Source organism: Periplaneta americana, chromosome 4 (assembly GCF_040183065.1).
Source record: "Periplaneta americana isolate PAMFEO1 chromosome 4, P.americana_PAMFEO1_priV1, whole genome shotgun sequence".
NCBI classification, from domain to species: domain Eukaryota; kingdom Metazoa; phylum Arthropoda; class Insecta; order Blattodea; family Blattidae; genus Periplaneta; species Periplaneta americana.
The window spans coordinates 23,821,180-23,840,274 of NC_091120.1; the positions used below are offsets into that span (position 1 = coordinate 23,821,180).

At 34.3% G+C, this 19,095-nt stretch overlaps 1 protein-coding gene across 4 annotated transcripts in view; it reads left to right on the plus strand.

Annotated features, from left to right (window-relative positions):
- Window positions 1–19,095, plus strand: part of LOC138697602 (endoplasmic reticulum aminopeptidase 1-like) — a 248,723-nt gene that overhangs the window by 27,203 nt on the left and 202,425 nt on the right. For 2 of the 4 annotated variants that reach the window (XM_069822983.1, XM_069822985.1), the window contains exon 2: window positions 14,862–15,048. The exons of 1 other annotated variant lie outside the window; for it this stretch is intronic. In XM_069822983.1, the coding sequence (XP_069679084.1) occupies window positions 14,961–15,048 (88 nt within the window). In that variant the 5' untranslated portion in view covers window positions 14,862–14,960. Of the gene's footprint in view, window positions 1–14,830; window positions 15,049–19,095 lie in introns of all 4 variants that reach the window. One more of the 4 variants, XM_069822984.1, reaches the window with a different exon arrangement.

The following is a 19,095-nucleotide window of genomic DNA, read 5'->3' on the forward strand; positions in this document are numbered from 1 at the left end:
TACAGAAAGTTATATATATTTTTATATTCCATAGATCTCATATTAGCAATGAAGCTTTAAGATGTGGAACAAGTCAAAATTTTACAATATTACAATTACAATTTTTACAAATTTTTACTGTTTTACAATATTTTACAATTTTTACAGTTTTGCAATTTTGTAATTTTCTACAATTTGTTTACAATATTTTGGCGAGATGTAATGAGATGTGGTGAGACCGAGGACTCGCCATTGACCATCCAGCTTTAGTCTTTGTAAAAGCTGGTTCACAATAAACCGCTAACGGAAACGAGGACGAGAACGGAAATAATGTTAAAATGTGTGTTTTTGAATGTGAGCATTCACAATTAACTATTGTGAATGCTCCCATTTAAATACATTTATTTTAACATTACTTCCGTCTTCGTTCTCGTTGTCGTTTCCGTTCCCGGTTTATTGTGGGCCAGTCTTAACTATCAATGCTACGTGCATAATATTCGATCTACACATTCTTTATGTTATTAGTAAACTTTTCTCTGTAATAGAAGTTTGTTACTTTGTTACATTTGAAAACTATGCCTCCATATTTCTATAAAATTAATTTTTAGAATGTAATTGCTTTTCTTGCAATTTTGAAAATAAATATCAAAATGTGCTGCAGACATTTTAAAGAACTTCTCTTTAAGAGTAAAATGTCATAGAAATTTTGAATTTATCTTTCAAAATGACTGACTTACTGTAGGTATTGTGTTTGGTTTTTTTTAATTTGGGACCAATTTCTTTGTCACTATCTAATCTCGAGTTTTAATTTATATGCATACTCATATTATAACGATTTAATACACAAGGCCCACATAAAGTGTTACAAGCTAATATCTCATAAATGGATTAATATAACTAAATGCTGACTTTTTCCTACAGTTTTCGGAGGAGGGAAACCTTATGACAGTGTCATGGACAACATTTCAGCATGCCCCAAAAGGGGGTTCCCGGGGAGTAGCTTCAGAATTTTAAATGGAACGATGATATAACTTTTAGATATTTTGAGTGTCCTAAACAAATTAAGCAACTTATGTTTAAAACATTCTTTTTCTATACTGAAATTCTGAAATAGTATAGGGTGTTTGAAATGAGACATCCGATACAGATAAATAATAATAAACCGTGCTATAACTTTACATAACCTTATTAATTGCTCAAAATAACATTAACACCTAAACACATAGTAAAAAATTTCAGTTCCATTTATTTCAGTATTATGATTTCAAACCCACCTCAACTCTCAAAATATGTGGCTGGCCATGTTGATTGCTTATTCTCGAACACCCTTAGCCTCTGTTCCTCACCCAAAGTTAATCCAAGTTTCACAACGATACAGAACAACCGGTAATATAACTGTTTTATAACTTCTGACTTTCAGCATTTTTAACAGCAGACTGGATGACAAAAGCTTATCAACCGAATAATAACAGGCATTTTCCCATATTTATTCTGCGTTTAATTTCCTCCCGATTGTCATTTGTATTTGTTACTGTTGCACCAAGATATTTGAATTTTTCTATCTCTTCAAAGTATAAATTTCCAATATTTATATTTCCATTTCGTACTATATTCTGGTCACGAGACATAATCATATACTTAATCTTTTCGGGACTTACTTCCAAACCTATCTCATTACTTGCTTAAAGTAAAATTTCAGTGTTTTCCATAATCGTTTGTGGATTTTCTCCTTACATATTCACGTCATCCGCATAGACAAGCAGCTGATGTAACTCGTTCAATTCCAAAACCCCCCCCCCTGTTTTCCTGAACTTTTTTAATGGCATATTCTAGAGCAAAGTTAGAAAGTAAAGGTGATAGTGCATCTCCTTGCTTTAGTCCACAGTGAATGTAATCCCAAGGAAAATTCTCGGACTCTTTCGTACCAAAATCATATTTCCCTATCACCAATTTCAACGATGTAGTTAACATCAAAGTTGATACAGCGTCATTAAATGATCAACAACAATAAGTAATTAGTTCGAATACTACTATGAAATTCACGCCAATGTATTCCAAGTGTGTAATTTTGCAGGCTTGTTTTTACCCTGAAACTCTCCCAACTGCAAGTAGCTATCAGTACGAGAAGGTATTTATTATTTCAAGAGTATGTTAACGAGAAGAGAATCACGTTAATGGCATCAGGCCCAGACGTGTTATGTTTTAGACTAAAGAAAATATACAAATAACGTAAACATTAAACTATATGAACAAATTTACCGTCAATCTCATTTTCTTTAGAAAAGTATACATTTCTACTACTATTAGTTTTCTAACGGTATATACTATAATAGGTCCACACCTGTGGAATAACGGTTAGCACGTCTGGCCGTGAAACCAGGTGGCCCGGTTCGATTCCCGATCGGGGCAAGTTACCTGGTTGAGGTTTTTGCCGGTATTTTCCCTCAACCCAATATGAACAAATGCTGGGTAATTTTCGGTGCTGGACTCCGAACTCATTTCACCGCCAATATCATCTTCATCTCATTCACACGCTAAAGCGTCGTAAAATAACCTACTAAAATAAAAAAAAAATACTATAATGGTAAGAGCCTTACTTCTGAACCAGCCTGTATATGAAACTCAGAACCTGATATAAATATGTTTTTAATTATCGTACTGTAGGAAGATTCAACAAATATTATGGCCGATTTTGAACTTCGCTAGAATGCAGACAGATGACTACACGTCATGTAATTTTTAACACAGTGCAAAATAATATGTATCATGTATTAAAATAGTAATATGCGTTACAAGAGCGATATGTTGAAGTTTTCATGTTCCAGGAAAAGTTTGAAAAAGCGAAACGTAGTTGAGCTTTTTTAATTTCCGAGAATTGAAAGAAAACATACCGCTCGTGTATCGTACATTATTTTGTGCGAAAATCGTTTATTACATACCTGAAAGAGGAATTCCTAATTAGTTGCAATGAAATCTCCATCTTGGTTTCTGTTCAATGACGGCAAATTTGCAAAACAAAAATATCTATCCTCAACATTGTTGCTTTAAAATATTTTCTGTGTTTACTATACTCCAGCAGGCTGTGATATATGTCTGTCTTCCCCTCCCCCAGTCTATGATGAGTCTGGAATTTTGTTGATTTTTTCACGGCTTCCTTAATGTTACTTGCATCACGAATGCAGTAACTTTAGTGGAGTTGTAGAGTTTACTTAATATTTGCAAATATTTAAAAACAATAATTAACAGTGCAATTTAGGTGAAATTGCAGTGGTAAGTTTCCAATTTATAATTATTACTATATTGAACGTCTCTAAAAATAATATGTTAAAAGCCTAAAGCAGTAAAATCAATATGTCACTTAAGCGGTAAGAAGAGGGAAATTGTTATGTGTGTTAGGTTGGGAATACTGAATGTGGAATTTTAGACTTTCCGCGGATTGGTTTTGTGCGGAAACCAAGCAAATACGCACGATCTCGCACAAAATAATTTAAATAGAGTATTAAATTGTTTTAGGGATTACAGAAGGCCATGAGTACTGTCTCAAGAACAAATCTAGGCATTCATAGTGTAGAATATTGCGTATCGTGGCAAATCTGAGAGAAATACGGAAAAATACAAGTCTTAATGATGGTTGGATATGATTATAGGATAAGAAATCAGGATGGAACATTGTTTGGTAGTAAATGGTGCTCACTTCGAACATTTGCTGTAAGGGTGAGAGCAACCAGAAAGACATAACATGTTAGCTTAAAAAAATTAAATAGTTGTGACATAATCAGAAAACTCACCTTACATAATAGTACATTTTCATAATGTTAAAATTAAAAGATGAACATTGACAAGTTAGTAGTGAATACTGAATGTAAACATAATTCATCCAATACTAAACAATATTTTCGCTGTCGGAGATGCTGAGAATGTGTGTATTTGTGAATATCTCGAAACAGACGTCTTGCAGCATTGTTTTGTGTTTTATAATGATGAAATAAAATTCCCATTACTTTTCCAGGCATAGAAAGTGAATGCTGTAGTTATTCGTCTAAAAATAGGTTTTATTAATTGATGGAGACATAAACCTCACGTACGATAGAATGAAAGAGAGAATGGAAGGCTACTTGCCCATTGTTGATAGACGAGATATCGATTTTATGCTAAATAAACATAGCGTCCGAAAAAATGCCAAATAACTGTGATGGACGCATACGCGGTCAACTAAATGGACATTTTAATGTAATTTAAATCACTTTCAAAGCAAATACAGTAGACACTGCTCTGAAACAGTGACATTTACCACACGTGGGAATGCAAACCTTTACAAGAGCAAGGACGTGACAAAGCTGGCAGGCAGGGAGCCGTGGAAATATGCCGATATAATTCCAGGGTCTCTCAATTCATCTTCTCTGAGCTTTCACTCTCGTTCTAGAAGCCGAATATAACGTTAAAGTAAATATATTGAAGTATTTTTAATATTTGTGATGATCAACCAGTCCATGCCATAATCAGATTCCAGACTAGGAAAGTTAGTAATACAATACTTCCCGCATACAAGCCCGTCGTTTAAACCGCGGGATAGAAAAACGGGAAATGAACTTCTAAAGACATTATACAGGAACATCATTTTATTTTTACTTCAATTTTTATTGTACCTGAGTTTTTGAATGTACTTCACTCCCACCCCTTCTACTAATGAAGTTCAACCGTCCTCCACAAAGATCCAACACCGCATATACAGTCATAGTAGCCTTACGGTCATAGTAAACAGTACGTTCCAAAAATATGTTCGCGTTTTACAGAGATGAAAGAGCTTTCAATATTGAATCATTTTCGCACAGGAACTGTCATCCATTTGCCTACGTCGTATCCCAATTTCCCCCACCAGCTTTTATTCGCCAGCTAGTGGCTGAGCTGTCTTAGCTCTTTTCTGAGAACATTAATTTCTGTTAGGAATTGGACGTCTACGTAATATTATACAACTGTTTAAAATAACTTAAATAAAAGGGCCTCGTTAAGTAATTAACTGTCATGTGATTTCTTCCCTTTCTACGACCCTACGACATAACCACTTGGACGGACAGTAAATAGCATGTCTGAGTAATTTTATTTTTTCGGATCGGGCAGAAGTGAAGATTGAATTTACAGTACGTAAGGTACTCTTTTATAGAGTAGGTACGGAATTATTTCAACATGAGTTACTAGTACGAAGAACGAATCTGGTAATTGGGATTAGGTACAATAGTCTATAGCGCGATAATATGCACATTAGAAGTGAAGCCTGTATCGAAATGAACGGCTACCATTTTCAAAAATGTGTTTAAATATCCATATTATGATTATTTTTCCATTTAACTTCATTCTCTATATTGTACGCTAATGTGTTGTAGACAGTATAATATACACTGCATAATGAATACGTCCACATGGACAGCTCAGTTCGTGAGTAAAACACTCATTGTTAATACTGTACTGTATTTTGATTAAACAAAAACCTAATGAAAATGATCAATCTCAAAAGCGCAATATTTCCTAGTTTACGTAAATGGATGAACTACTTTTCTTCCATCCTATACCTAGTAAAGTGATTTGTTTGTATATTACGCATATCATCGAACTCCAATCGTGGAAGGGGGTAACAAACGGCGTTGATCCGGAGGTATAGGCAAGCTAATATTAAAAATGTTAGTAAAAATAAAATGATGTCCCTGTACAATTGAAGCGTTGGGCCGAATAACGGTCTATGTTACAATCTGCTAACTGTGCAGGAGGACCAAAAATGTTACATCGTATTCCGCTCATAAATTTACTATCGGACGGGCAACATAGACCGTTATTCCATCAATATGTTTTGTACACTAAGCGAAGTATACGATTGTATGTCATTGAAAGTCATATTACACATCATAGAAGGTTGTAACATTTTTAACTCCACAGAAATGCTACTGGGTAATACAAACAATAAATAGTTTTTACAGCCGGAATGTTACAAACTTTCAGGGATGATGGCGAAGGGCACATGTATCAATTTGAGATAAAGAACCATGGTCCGGAAATGACTGAGTCGAAAGTTATAAGCAAAAATAGTTGTGTGGAAATGGAATTGTCATTTGGCACCACGTGCCCTCCTTCCCTTAACTTTTGGAACAGTCGTGGAAAGATGGTATGAGCCGGATGTCTCCTACGTGGGTACTTGCCCCGATACAATCTGTGATCTTGTCTACTGTTTCCATTGGCTCATCCAGATTCGAAAATCAGGTCTGCTTATTCCGCTCTCGTGTACTCCTCCATTTCACTAGGACTGATCGATTGGACACTGCAACTTGTACACATACACTGCTGTCTACAGACATGCATATCAGAACCAACCATGTCCGTTACACGTTACGCTACCTGCATTGCTTTAGTGTAGTTTCCTGTCCCCACCCCTCAGCCAGCGCACTGAATGGAATACTGTAAGTAGACAACGTAAACAACGTCAGATGAATACAGTATGTGTAAGATGTACAGATAAATACACATAAATAAGGTGTACAGAGGAATAAAACTATTTCATTTCCATATAACTATTTTTGCTTGTAACTTTCGACTCGGTCATTTCCGGACCAAGGTTCCTTATCTCAAATTGATACATGTGCCCTTCGCCATCATCCCTGAAAGTTTGTAACACCACCTCGGAAATACTCTGTATACATAATCTACTTGGAGGAGTCAATTACAATCCAGAAAGGAGTTAAAATATATTATTTCATAAAAAATATCGTCTTCACGACCCCGGTTTTATTAATTTACTCTACATTTTCAATTAAAGTACACATGTAATAATTATTAATTATTAATTTCAGATTTTACATACTGAGAACACAAATAAAATGTAGTCTACCTACAAATGAATTTAATAATTAATGTAACACTATGATAATGAGTCATTCTATTCGAAAAATCCTATAAATGAATAAATAATTAGATCTATACACAAATAAAGTGTGATTGCATTTAAACTGTATCTAACAGTGTAAATTAAATATGGAATATTTCTAATAACTCTTTATATATTCATTTTATGAAAAAATACCGAAAACAAAAGTTGTTGGAAATAGCTAACTAAAAATTATGATAACTGTTTCAGAGAATGTTTAAAATTATGACATTGCCATGATGGACAGTTTTAAACTCAGGAATGAAAAGGAGTCATTGTTGATTTATGTTATTGTTTTGTTTGTTTCATGGGCTACTCCATATGAATACACACATTTATTTTGTGTTACATATCAAATCATTTGAAAGAACCATAATTTTAAACTTTCTCTGAAACAGTTATGTTATATTGTTTTGCTTCTTTCATGGCCTACTGCATATAAATACACACATTTATTTTGTGTTACATTATCAAATCATTTTAAAAAACCATATTTTTAAACTTTCTGTGAAACAGTTATGTTATTGTTTTGTTTGTTTCATGACCTACTCCATATGAATACACATATTTATTTTGTGTTACATATCAAATCATTTGAAAAAACCATATTTTTAGACTTTCTCTGAAACAGTTATGTTATTGTTTTGCTTGTTTCATAGCCTACTCCATATAAATACACACATTTATTTTGTGTTACATTATCAAATCATTTGAAAAAACCATATTTTTAAACTTTCTCTGAAACAGTTATGTTATTGTTTTGCTTGTTTCATGGCCTACTCCATATAAATACACACATTTATTTTGTGTTACATTATCAAAGCATTTGAAAGAAACATAATTTTAAACTTTCTCTGAAACAGTTATGTTATTATTTTGTATGTTTCATGGGCTACTCCATATAAATACACACATTTATTTTGTGTTACATTATCAAATAATTTGAAAGAACCATAATTTTAAACTTTCTCTGAAACAGTTATGTTATTGTTTTGTTTGTTTCATGGGCTACTCCATATGAATACACACATTTATTTTGTGTTGCATATCAAATCATTTGAAAGAACCATAATTTTAAACTTTCTCTGAAACAGTTATGTTATATTGTTTTGCTTCTTTCATGGCCTACTGCATATAAATACACACATTTATTTTGTATTACATTATCAAATCATTTGAAAAAACCATATTTTTAAACTTTCTGTGAAACAGTTATGTTATTGTTTTGTTTGTTTCATGACCTACTCCATATGAATACACACATTTATTTTGTGTTACATATCAAATCATTTGAAAAAAACCATATTTTTAAACTTTCTCTGAAACAGTTATGTTATTGTTTTGCTTGTTTCATAGCCTACTCCATATAAATACACACATTTATTTTGTGTTACATTATCAAATCATTTGAAAAAACCATATTTTTAAACTTTCTCTGAAACAGTTATGTTATTGTTTTGCTTGTTTCATGGCCTACTACATATAAATACACACATTTATTTTGTGTTACATTATCAAAGCATTTGAAAGAACCATAATTTTAAACTTTCTCGGAAACAGTTATGTTATTATTTTGTTTGTTTCACGGCCTACTCCATATAAATACACACATTTATTTTGTGTTACATATCAAATCATTTGAAAGAACTATAATTTTAAACTTTCTCTGAAACAGTTATGTTATTATTTTGTTTGTTTCATGGCCTACTCCATATAAATACACACATTTATTTTGTGTTGCATTATCAAAGCATTTGAAAGAACCATAATTTTAAACTTTCTCTGAAACAGTTATGTTATTATTTTGTTTGTTTCATGGCCTACTCCATATAAATACACACATTTATTTTGTGTTACATATCAAATCATTTGAAAGAACCATAATTTTAAACTTTCTCTGAAACAGTTATGTTATTATTTTGTTTGTTTCATGGGCTACTCCATATGAATACACACATTTATTTTGTGTTACATATAAATCATTTGAAAGAACTTTAATTTTAAACTTTCTCTGAAACAGTTATGTTATTATTTTGTTTGTTTCATGGGCTACTCCATATGAATACACACATTTATTTTGTGTTACATTATCAAAGCATTTGAAAGAACCATAATTTTAAACTTTCTCTGAAACAGTTATGTTATTATTTTGTTTGTTTCATGGACTACTCCATATAAATACACACATTTATTTTGTGTTACATTATCAAAGCATTTGAAAGAACCATAACATTTACAAGAGAGTATTAATCATTTACGCTGAGTCAATTTTGTATTTGTATGTAAATTTGAATGGAGATTTGAAATATGTAAAATTTAAAATAGGGTACCATTTAAAAAAAGGTATTTTTTGCCACACCTTGTACATGAATTAATACGTTTGTGAGACCACATCCATAATTTTCAGTTAGCTTTCTCCAAAAACTTTTGTTTTTGTTATTTTTTCATAAAATGAATATTAAAGAGTTATTAGCAATATTCCATACTTAATTAATACACTGTATGTGTAATTATTATGTATTTTTGATTAGTGCAAATGATTTCGTATTTTATGAATTAAACATTTTCAAAAAAGTCAAGAATGAGGTACACGTAACTTATATTAGTATGCAGGATATGGGAAGCACGTTCGTGTTGCTTTTATGTGAATGTCTCTCTTTCCCTCGCCCTCTGCCTGTGTTCTGTGATAAAGTTGGTGGCTTTAATAGCCGCAAGCTCACAGTCCCTTGGATGATTAAATAGAGATTGCTCCCAGCTGATAACTTCCACGAAATTGATGAAAGCTCGCTTTGCTTGCCGGAGAATAAAATAATGTTTGTAAACATGCGTTCAGGTAGAAAAGGTTAACTTTGTAATCCTACTGCGCACAATTTTATAAGTTGAAGTTACAATATTTGTTTAAACATTGTAAAACAACAAATGATTCTGAAGTAGACAAAGAATTCTCACCATCTTTTATTATAGTTCGAAAAATATATGTATGTTAAATTTAATTTTAATTTTTAAAATTTAACAAAACTTACGAGAGAATATTATTCAGCAAGTAATGTTTTCTGAATTTATTTTCTACGACTGTGATGCAGAAATCTTTACCGTGTTAATTTGACGGAATACGAGGTGTGATCATTAAATTCCGAGACCTGTCCCATAAATGGAAATAACATTATCTGATTTAAATTTGGCTGTCATCCCCTTGAAAGTAGTCCCCTTGGGCAGCTATACACTCATCCCAGCGTGTCTGCCATTTTTGGAATGCCTCCTGGAAGTCGCGTTCTTGAAGCCCGCCAAGCACCTTCTGCGATTCGCGTTGAATCTCCTTCACCGTGCCAAAACGGCCACCCTTTAGCTTCAATTTCATCTTCGGAAACAAAAAATAAAGTTGCAGGGGGCCATATCTAGTAAATATGAGGGTGAGGAACGATGACCATCTTGTTACGGGTGCAAAACTGACGTGTTGCGAGAGCTCTGTGAGCTGGCGCATTGTCGTCATGGAGCATCCATTTGTTCTCTGTCCAGAGTTGTGGTCGTTCATGTTCAAAATGGACGTGAGGATCATTATGCACAATTTGTTGAATTTTTTCGACAAACATAAATAATAAAAGGTATGAAGACTCAACTAGTTAATACTGCTTCATCCATTATTTTAAACATGTGACTGCATTCACATGCTCCGAATTAAGTGCCGCTCTACGTTTAGTAACAATGTTTCCTGCATTACTAAACACGAAAAAGACTTTTCCTCTGTCAAGCACTTCTCCACAATCGTTCAATTTAAATCCAAACTTTTCACCGAATTTACCTCTCAAATTCCCATATGACATAATGAAGTTTACACTTTTCACAAACCACAGAAAACTGATTTTTTTCTTTATCAAACTAAGCACACAACCTTCATATACAAACTCAGTACAGAAACTGCAACTGCAAAACTACAACTGTCGAAATAGAAGACTGGCCCCTATTATAATCGAATTACTAGATTTTAGAAAGAGAATAAGGTAGTTAGGCTCTTACTTTCACATAGTGTAGAGATGGCTATTTTATAAGGGATGAAAGGGACGAACTCCAGAAAAGTATGTATTTCATTTGCTAGGAAGATGAGCTGACAACAAGGTGGAAGTTTTCTTGGAAAACCATACAACTTAAGGGTTTCGCATTGTGTTTCAACTTTCAATAGAGGTAGACTAGGTCACTCTCCTCATATCTCTATCTCTTTCTGAAGTGTTTGTGCAAAGATTTTCCCTACGCTACCTGCTTCACAGTTAAAAAATAACAGTACTATTGCGCTTTTAAGTAAGCAATTTCCGAGAGAGAAATATTGTTGAAATTTTTGGTATGAGTTTGTATGAACAAAATAATAATTAATATCAACTACAACCGATTACTTTTAATCGATTCGATTATTCGATGAAATATTTTTGATCGATTAATCTTACAACAGAAATTCATCGATTAATCTATTAAATCCCACAAAACTAATTAAAACTAAATGATATGTCAATCTTCATTAAATTATGGTATTCACTTAGCTTTAACCTTTGCTTTCTCCGTTTTTAATAAATGGCGCTTGGCCCACTATGGCTCTGAACCCTTCAATTTTCCCAGTGTGCAAGGTTTCGTCCGATACACCATATCTTTTGTCCAGCCCTATAAAAATGGAAAATACATTAACAAAATCTTAAAAATAAACAGGCTGTTGATTTAACATTTATTAGCCAAATTATACAGGGTGTTTCCAGGCTAGTGTTACAAACTTTCAGGATGATGGGGAAGGGCACATGTATCAATTTGAGATGAGGAACCCTGGTCCAGAAATGACCGAGTTGAAAGTTACAAGCAAAAATAGTTGTGTGGAAATGAAATAATTTTATTCCTCTGTACACCTTATTTATGTGTATTTATCTGTACATCTTACTCATACTGTATTCATCTGAAGTTGTTTACGTTGTCTACTTACAGTATTCCATTCATTGCGCTGTCTGAGGGATGGGGACAGGAAACTACACTAAAGCAATGCAGATAGCGTAATGTGTAACGGACATGGTCGGTCCTGATATGCACGTCTGTAGACAGCAGTGTATGTGTACAAGTTGCAGTGTCCAGTCGATCAGTCCTAGCGAAATGGAGGAGTACACGAGAGCGGAATAAGCAGACCTGATTTTCGAATCTGGATGAGCCAATGGGAACAGTAGACAAGGTCACAGATTGTATCGGGGCAAGTACCCACGTAGGAGACATCCGGCCCATACCATCTTTCCACGACTGTTCCAAAGGTTAAGGGAAGGAGGACATGTGTTGCTAAATTACAATTCCATTTCCACACAACTATTTTTGATTGTAACTTTCGACTCAGTCATTTCCGGACCATGGTTCTTTATCTCAAATTGATACATGTGCCATTCCCCATCATCCCTGAAAGTTTGTAACACCAGCCCGGAAACACCCTGTACATTACTTGGAGAAACTGGCCTTTATTCTTGGATTGTCTCAATCTGACGTCGTGCCTCCAACGTGTAACTCAAATGCCTTGAAGTAAACAGAATGAGAATTATTTATTAAATTTTAATCTGTAATTCATTTGAAATAGCACGATACTTTTAGCCTTGCGGTTTATGGTTATATTTTTTGTGTACATAACATCCTTCGATGGAGAGTCGTTGCATTTTGTTTTTACTGCTCTTTTCTAAAATCAGATATTTGCTTTACTTGGTAATGTTGTTCGTGCGTAGAAAATATATATTGTATGACATATCAGTATTCGTTGGCGTCCGTAGTTGCGTGTGTGGCGACTACTAACGAAAAGGACATCCATTTGTGTCGCACGCAAATTTGAAATCTGTGGTCGCATCTCTGTCGAATATAACGGTGCGTAATAAAACTACATTCTTTGAATTAACAAATTCAAATTCTGTGCAGCCATATACGAAGGTCGTTTTCTTGAAAGAACTTCAATATCTGAGAGTTTTACATAAAGATATTAGAAGAATACACGGGAAAAAGGGAGTTCATCAGCGTTTTCTACATTTCACAAGAGAGCACTTTAATCAGTGCAATGAGTCCATTCTTCGCCTATACTTAAAGATTTGAAATGCGTATCAGGAGTTCCTTTTCCCTGTTTTGCCTTGGTCAAATTAAAGTCCTGATGATAATGTCCAGATTGTGCCCGTATCGTAAAAAACTCAATGAGCCCCCTTTTCCCGTGTACCCTTCTATCGTCAATTGCAGAGAAATTGGGATTGCTTCAAAGCGATATTTAAATACCGTGTGTCTCAAAAATCCCGTACCTAATAGATTGATTCCTGTTACTTTCCACGTGAATAATTATTCAGTAATAATGTCGACGCCTGAAAAACGTGTAGGCCAGTAGTGTCAGAGTTGTAAGCTCCAAAACCGGTTGTGGAGCTAGAGAGTGCAGTCGGAGCGTGAACTTGCTTATGTCTGTGGAAGCACCGGAGTACGCAACGAGTCATATTGAAGCGCCCCGCTCCGTTTAGGCTCTGTCTGACAACGCTGGTGTAGGCCTACATTTTATGTGAAGATCATCGCAGGCATCTTGATATTCCCAAGCTATTGCTAATGGATGTTTTATTTGTGTGAAGAGTATTCTTGTTGTTAATATTATAATTATAATATTTTTGATGTCAGAAAGTAGTTTATTTAAAATATTAGTTTTGGGAATTAATGAAAAGATATAATCTTTTTTCTGAAGTTTTTTTCCTTATTTTTAGTTTATAAGACCAATATTTTTGTTAAATTATTAAAACTAATGATAATTTTTTTCTATTATATTTTTATGGTGTTTTCCATGACATCAGACTGTGGTAAGATTGCTGAATAAGTTTAAGATTTGATGTCAAAAAGAAGTGGCCGATCCAAAGTCGCTACCAATAAAGATAGTTTAACCTATGTGACTTCTAGGGTTATGATATTCTATGCGATATAAGTTGGTTCATACTTCTTTGATGGTCATGTCAATCAGTACAACTTTGGTGACATTATTGATAGCGTTGAAATGGAATTTTTACATGATCTACTAGTTAATAAACTGCAAATAATGTGGTTGCAACTTGATGGAACAATATCACATTATGCTCTATCGGTTCGCCAAAAATTAAATAACATCTTTAGAGAACGTTGAATTGGAATAGGTGGTCCTAAGACTTGGCCTCCACGTTCACCGGACCTTACACTTTTTTTTTGCTATGACGTTACGTTAAACAAGAGGTGTTTCTTAAAGAAAACATTCGCCAACGTCATACAGAACGTTTATGCGTAACTAATGAAACTTTTCATTATGAAAGACAGTGTTCTCGAATGAACGGAACAAATTTATTTTGAACATGAACGATGAGCTTAAGGGCCTAAGTCGATGTTGATTATCTCACAGATAGACTTCCTATGAATTGTCGTACTAATTAGGCAACTCTTTCACGATAGCCGTAGTGCGAGAGAATTGCACGAAGGTTACTTTTTCCCATTTAGCACGCGACTTTTGAGACACATGGTATAATGACCTTACATTTATGAATGGTAGGAATTGGGTCAACTTTTATTTTGGATCGATGAAGAAATTTGAATAAGGTATATTTACATATTTAACATTTATGTATTAAGAATTAAATGTTAGAGGGACGTAAAATATTGAAAGTTACTCCTCTGTAAGAAAGAATTTTTGTAAAAAAAAAAATATACCTCCTGAACGACATAAAATAATACCAGTTTGATTTATGGAAGAATACTCTCCGTATTTTTATATCAAGCAAAAGAAAAAGTTTGTTAAGAGATATTTGAGTACTGCGTAAATTACCTCCGATTGAGGTTTATATTTCCAGCTTCCTGCGTACGAAATGCGTCCTGATGAGGAACATTCTTCTGTAGTGATTCTGAAGTAGTTGTAGTTTAGGGAGTAATGTATGTGGTACTATGCAGTAGTTTTATTAGTTTTTGTAGATAGCGCTGTCTGCATTTTCAGCTGCATAAGTAAAAGGGCATAGAAAGAAACAAAGAAGTCCTGCATCACAGTAAAAAACAAAAAGTATATAAGTAAGAAGATTTGCTACTGAGGTGCAACATGCCCCAACAGACTCAGCCAGCTGTGGATGCAATTCGCATGGAACCGTTGGGGAAATTCGCGCAGAATGGAGTGGTGGCCGGTCAAGGTAGGTGTGCCAACATCGCTCAGCGGTGCAACTGGAACCCCGTGTTACGGCGGCTGTAATGATGGTGTTTCTCATTGCATGGCTCACGCGACGCGAACAGGCATTGCTCCCTGGAAAGAAAATAGAAACATATTTAAGCTGTTGTCTTATAGCTTTACAATGTCTAACTTCCTAAAAATAACCTGCCTGTGGGGGTAAAGGAACTTTACTGTCTTTATTTGTTAAGTGGTTCGAAGACTTCTACACAGGGGTGACTATTATAGTAGAGTTGTACTATCTTCTAGGTATTTTAGCAGGAGAGTTGAACATACAAAGTAGTGAGGAGGGTAGTAGAAAGTAGAGGGAATTCAAGCTGGATAGTCATCCACAACTAGAGTGAAATATGAATGTTTAGGGCCATATTCTCAATAATAATTTAAACTATCTTTTAGCTTACTTCAACTTTAAACTGTGGTTTAAACAAAAAACCTTTCTTTGTTTAAACACTAGTTTAGATTAAATCACCAAGTTTGATAGCTTAAACTACGCAAAATAGTTAAAATTCTTACTAAATATAACCTAAATGCAGACTGAATAATTTCGAGGGAAAAATTGTTCCGGGGCCGGGCATCGAACCCGGGACCTTTGGTTTAACTTACCAACGCTCACCAACTGAGCTACCCGGGGACTCTACCCGACACCGATCCAATTTTTCCCTCTATATCCACAGACCTCAAAGTGGGCTGACAACCGTCAAGCAACCAACTTCGAGTGCACACTAACTCCGTGTGACTTAAATTGTGGTTTTCTGTTAACGAACAGTGACGTGTATTATGCAAATCAAGATTTCAGGTACAATAACTCCCTGTAAAGTTGATTTGAATAATTTCGAGGGAAAAATTGTTCCTGGGCCGGGCATCGAGGTTTTAGGTATAACTCCCTGTAACGTTGATTTGAATAATTTCGAGGGAAAAATTATTCAAATCAACTTTACAGGGAGTTATACCTGAAATCTTGATTTGCATAATACACGTCACTGTTCGTTAACAAAAAACCACAATTTAAGTCACACGGAGTTAGTGTGCACTCGAAGTTGGTTGCTTGACAGTTGTCAGCCCACTTTGAGGTTTATGGATATAGAGGGAAAAATTGGATCGGTGTCGGGTAGAGTTCTCGGGTAGCTCAGTTGGTAGAGCGTTGGTACGTTAAACCAAAGGTCCCAGGTTCGATGCCCGGCCCCGGAACAATTTTTCCCTCGAAATTATTCACATCAACTTTACAGGAAGTTGTATCTGAAATCTTGATTTGCATAAATGCAGATTGTTTTTAATGGAGAAAAATTTTGTTGTTATTGTGAGTCATGGAGATATTTAATGAAATTGAAGATAAAGAAGTAAGGATTTTGACCATGAGTAAGGCATTTTCAAGAAAAGAATGAAAATGAGTTTTAGGTTTAGGCTTCATAAGGATACTGTAAACATGGTATTAAATCAAATTTAATGTAAGACAATAAAATCACCTGCAAAAATAAATCATGTTCTTTCTCCAGTTTCCAATTGTTTTTACAGCCATAAAGTATTATATATCAGGAAATTTTCAAATAAATACTGGAGACAATAACGCCATATAATATGAAAGTGCTGTAAAGTATCTTCTAGATTATGTTGCAACGAATCCTTGTATTTCTCCAATTTTAAACATAATATCTCTAGCATCCGAAGGATCCCTAACTATAATTCTATAAAGATATTTTAAAATGCCATCTACAAGAAAAGAGATGAACATTGTGAAGTATGATTAAAAAAAATACAAAATTTCCTCTGTTTATTGGAACAGTTGACTGTATAATGTCCTTTCTTTGCTTATTAGTTCAAAAATTAATCTGCATTCCTCCTTCCTGAAATTTTTAGCTCTTTTGCTTTTTTTTTTCATTTCATTAAAATATATTTTATTTCAAACCAGTCATATGCTTACGAGCCAAGAAATAGAACTGTCTGATTCCAGTCATTTGTTTTTATTGTTGCATCATCATAATGAAATAATGTGAATATAATTAATACTATTTAATTTTATGCTCGACCATGCCAAAACGTAGTAATTATACACCTGGTAGCAGACCTTTAATGCATGTCATTAAAGTACACCTACTCATTAAAGGTCAGGTCTTTCAGCCAATGACGACTCAGGTTACAACTGTTCAGCCAATGACAGGTCAGCTTTCTACTGTTATAAAACCGCAAGTATAGATTATTCTCGGATATGCAATCGAAAGAGAATTAGCGAAAAGTCACGGAGGCTGGAAATCCAATACTGTCGCAGAAGGTTATGTTCTGTTACTATAATAATTAGCGTTAATTGTAAATAATATTCAAATAAATTCAATTTGTCATCTCGTTTTTCAATGTCTAATTTAATTTTAATGTTATCTCTGTAGGTTCTTATGGCCTAGCAAGGTCAATGTGGATATCTGTTCCTCGGAAAAAATCAATACTTTCGCGTCTGCGCACATCTCACAACATACGGAACATTGCTGAAGGTCAGATACAATTAAAATTAATAATATCAAGTTAGAAATATGGTCGAGCATAAAAAGTCGTATGAAACTCGCCTATAATGGTAATTAAGAAGCTCGTATGAAAATTATGAAACTCGCTTGCGCTCGTTTAATAAATATCCATACTCACTTCTTAATTACCTTCATTATAGGCTTGTTGCATAATGTACTATTGAGATATTAAGTGAAAAGTGGCCTTAAATACAAAATGTGATAAAATGAGTTATTTCTTATCTAAAATTAACATGTTATTTCAGTAATGAACAATTAAACAGAGATACACGCTACCAACTGAATGGTTTAAACCCAAGGCTTCGGTTTAAGCCACTACCTGCTGGATCACATCCTATGGCTGTTTACGCAGCGATAAGATGCGATCCAGCAGGCAGTGCTTTAAGCAATAGTTTAAACTAATCTTCCTTCACGATATTGTTGAAAATATAGTGCATGGTTTGAACTATGGATTAAATTTCAAATAGTTTAAATTAAATACAGTTTAAACTATTATTGAGAATATGGGCCTAAATTATAGACTAACAAAAATAGAAGACACTATTTGATATTTCAAAATATAGTATGTACACATTGTATTAATGGCATACTCTGCTAAGAGTAATAACGTAATATTCTTTTACGTTAATATATGATCAGTTAACACCTGGTAATTGTCGACATAGCCAATGAAGATTTAGAATATATGTAATATTAGTTTCAACAACTCGTGTCTTGAACTGTTCTGAAAACGTTATCTGCTATAGCTAAAATTTGCAATGTAGTGGAAGAGATTTCTTTATTCCTTTTGTGTTGTACTCTTATTGTAATACCTAGTACTATCGTCTCTCTCAAATAGTTAATATCGGGTCGTCAAGGAAGTAATGTTTGCTGTAGCGCATTGTAATTTTCAACTATTTTTATTAAAAGCACAATACTTTACATCATTTCACTCATTCATAGTGTTCTACCCAAGGACAGTTCTTTCACTCCAAGTCCAGCATTCTCCAGTCTTTCCTATTTTCTGCCTTTCTCTTTGCCTCCTCATATGATCCATATATCTTAATGTCGTCTATGATCTGATATCTTCTTCTGCCTCGAACTCTTCTCCCGTTCACCATTCCTTCCAGTGCACCCTTCAGAGGATAGTTTCTTCTCAAACAGTGACCCAACCAATTCCTTTTCCTCTTCCTGATCAGTTTCAGCATCATTCTTTCTTCACCCACTCTTTCCAACACAGCTTCGTTTCTTATTCTGTCTGTCCACTTCACACGCTCCATCCTTTTCCATATCCACATTTCAAATGCTTGTAGTCGCTTCTCTCCACTTCGTCGTAATGTCCACAGTTCTGCCACAAACAATGCCACACTCCATACAAAGCACTTCACTAGTCTCTTCCTTAGTTCTTTCTCCAGAGATCCGCAGAAGATGCTCCTTTTTCTATTAAAAGCTTCCTTTGCCATTGTTGTTCTCCTTTTGACTTCTTGGCAACAACTCATGTTACTGCTTATAGTACACCCCAA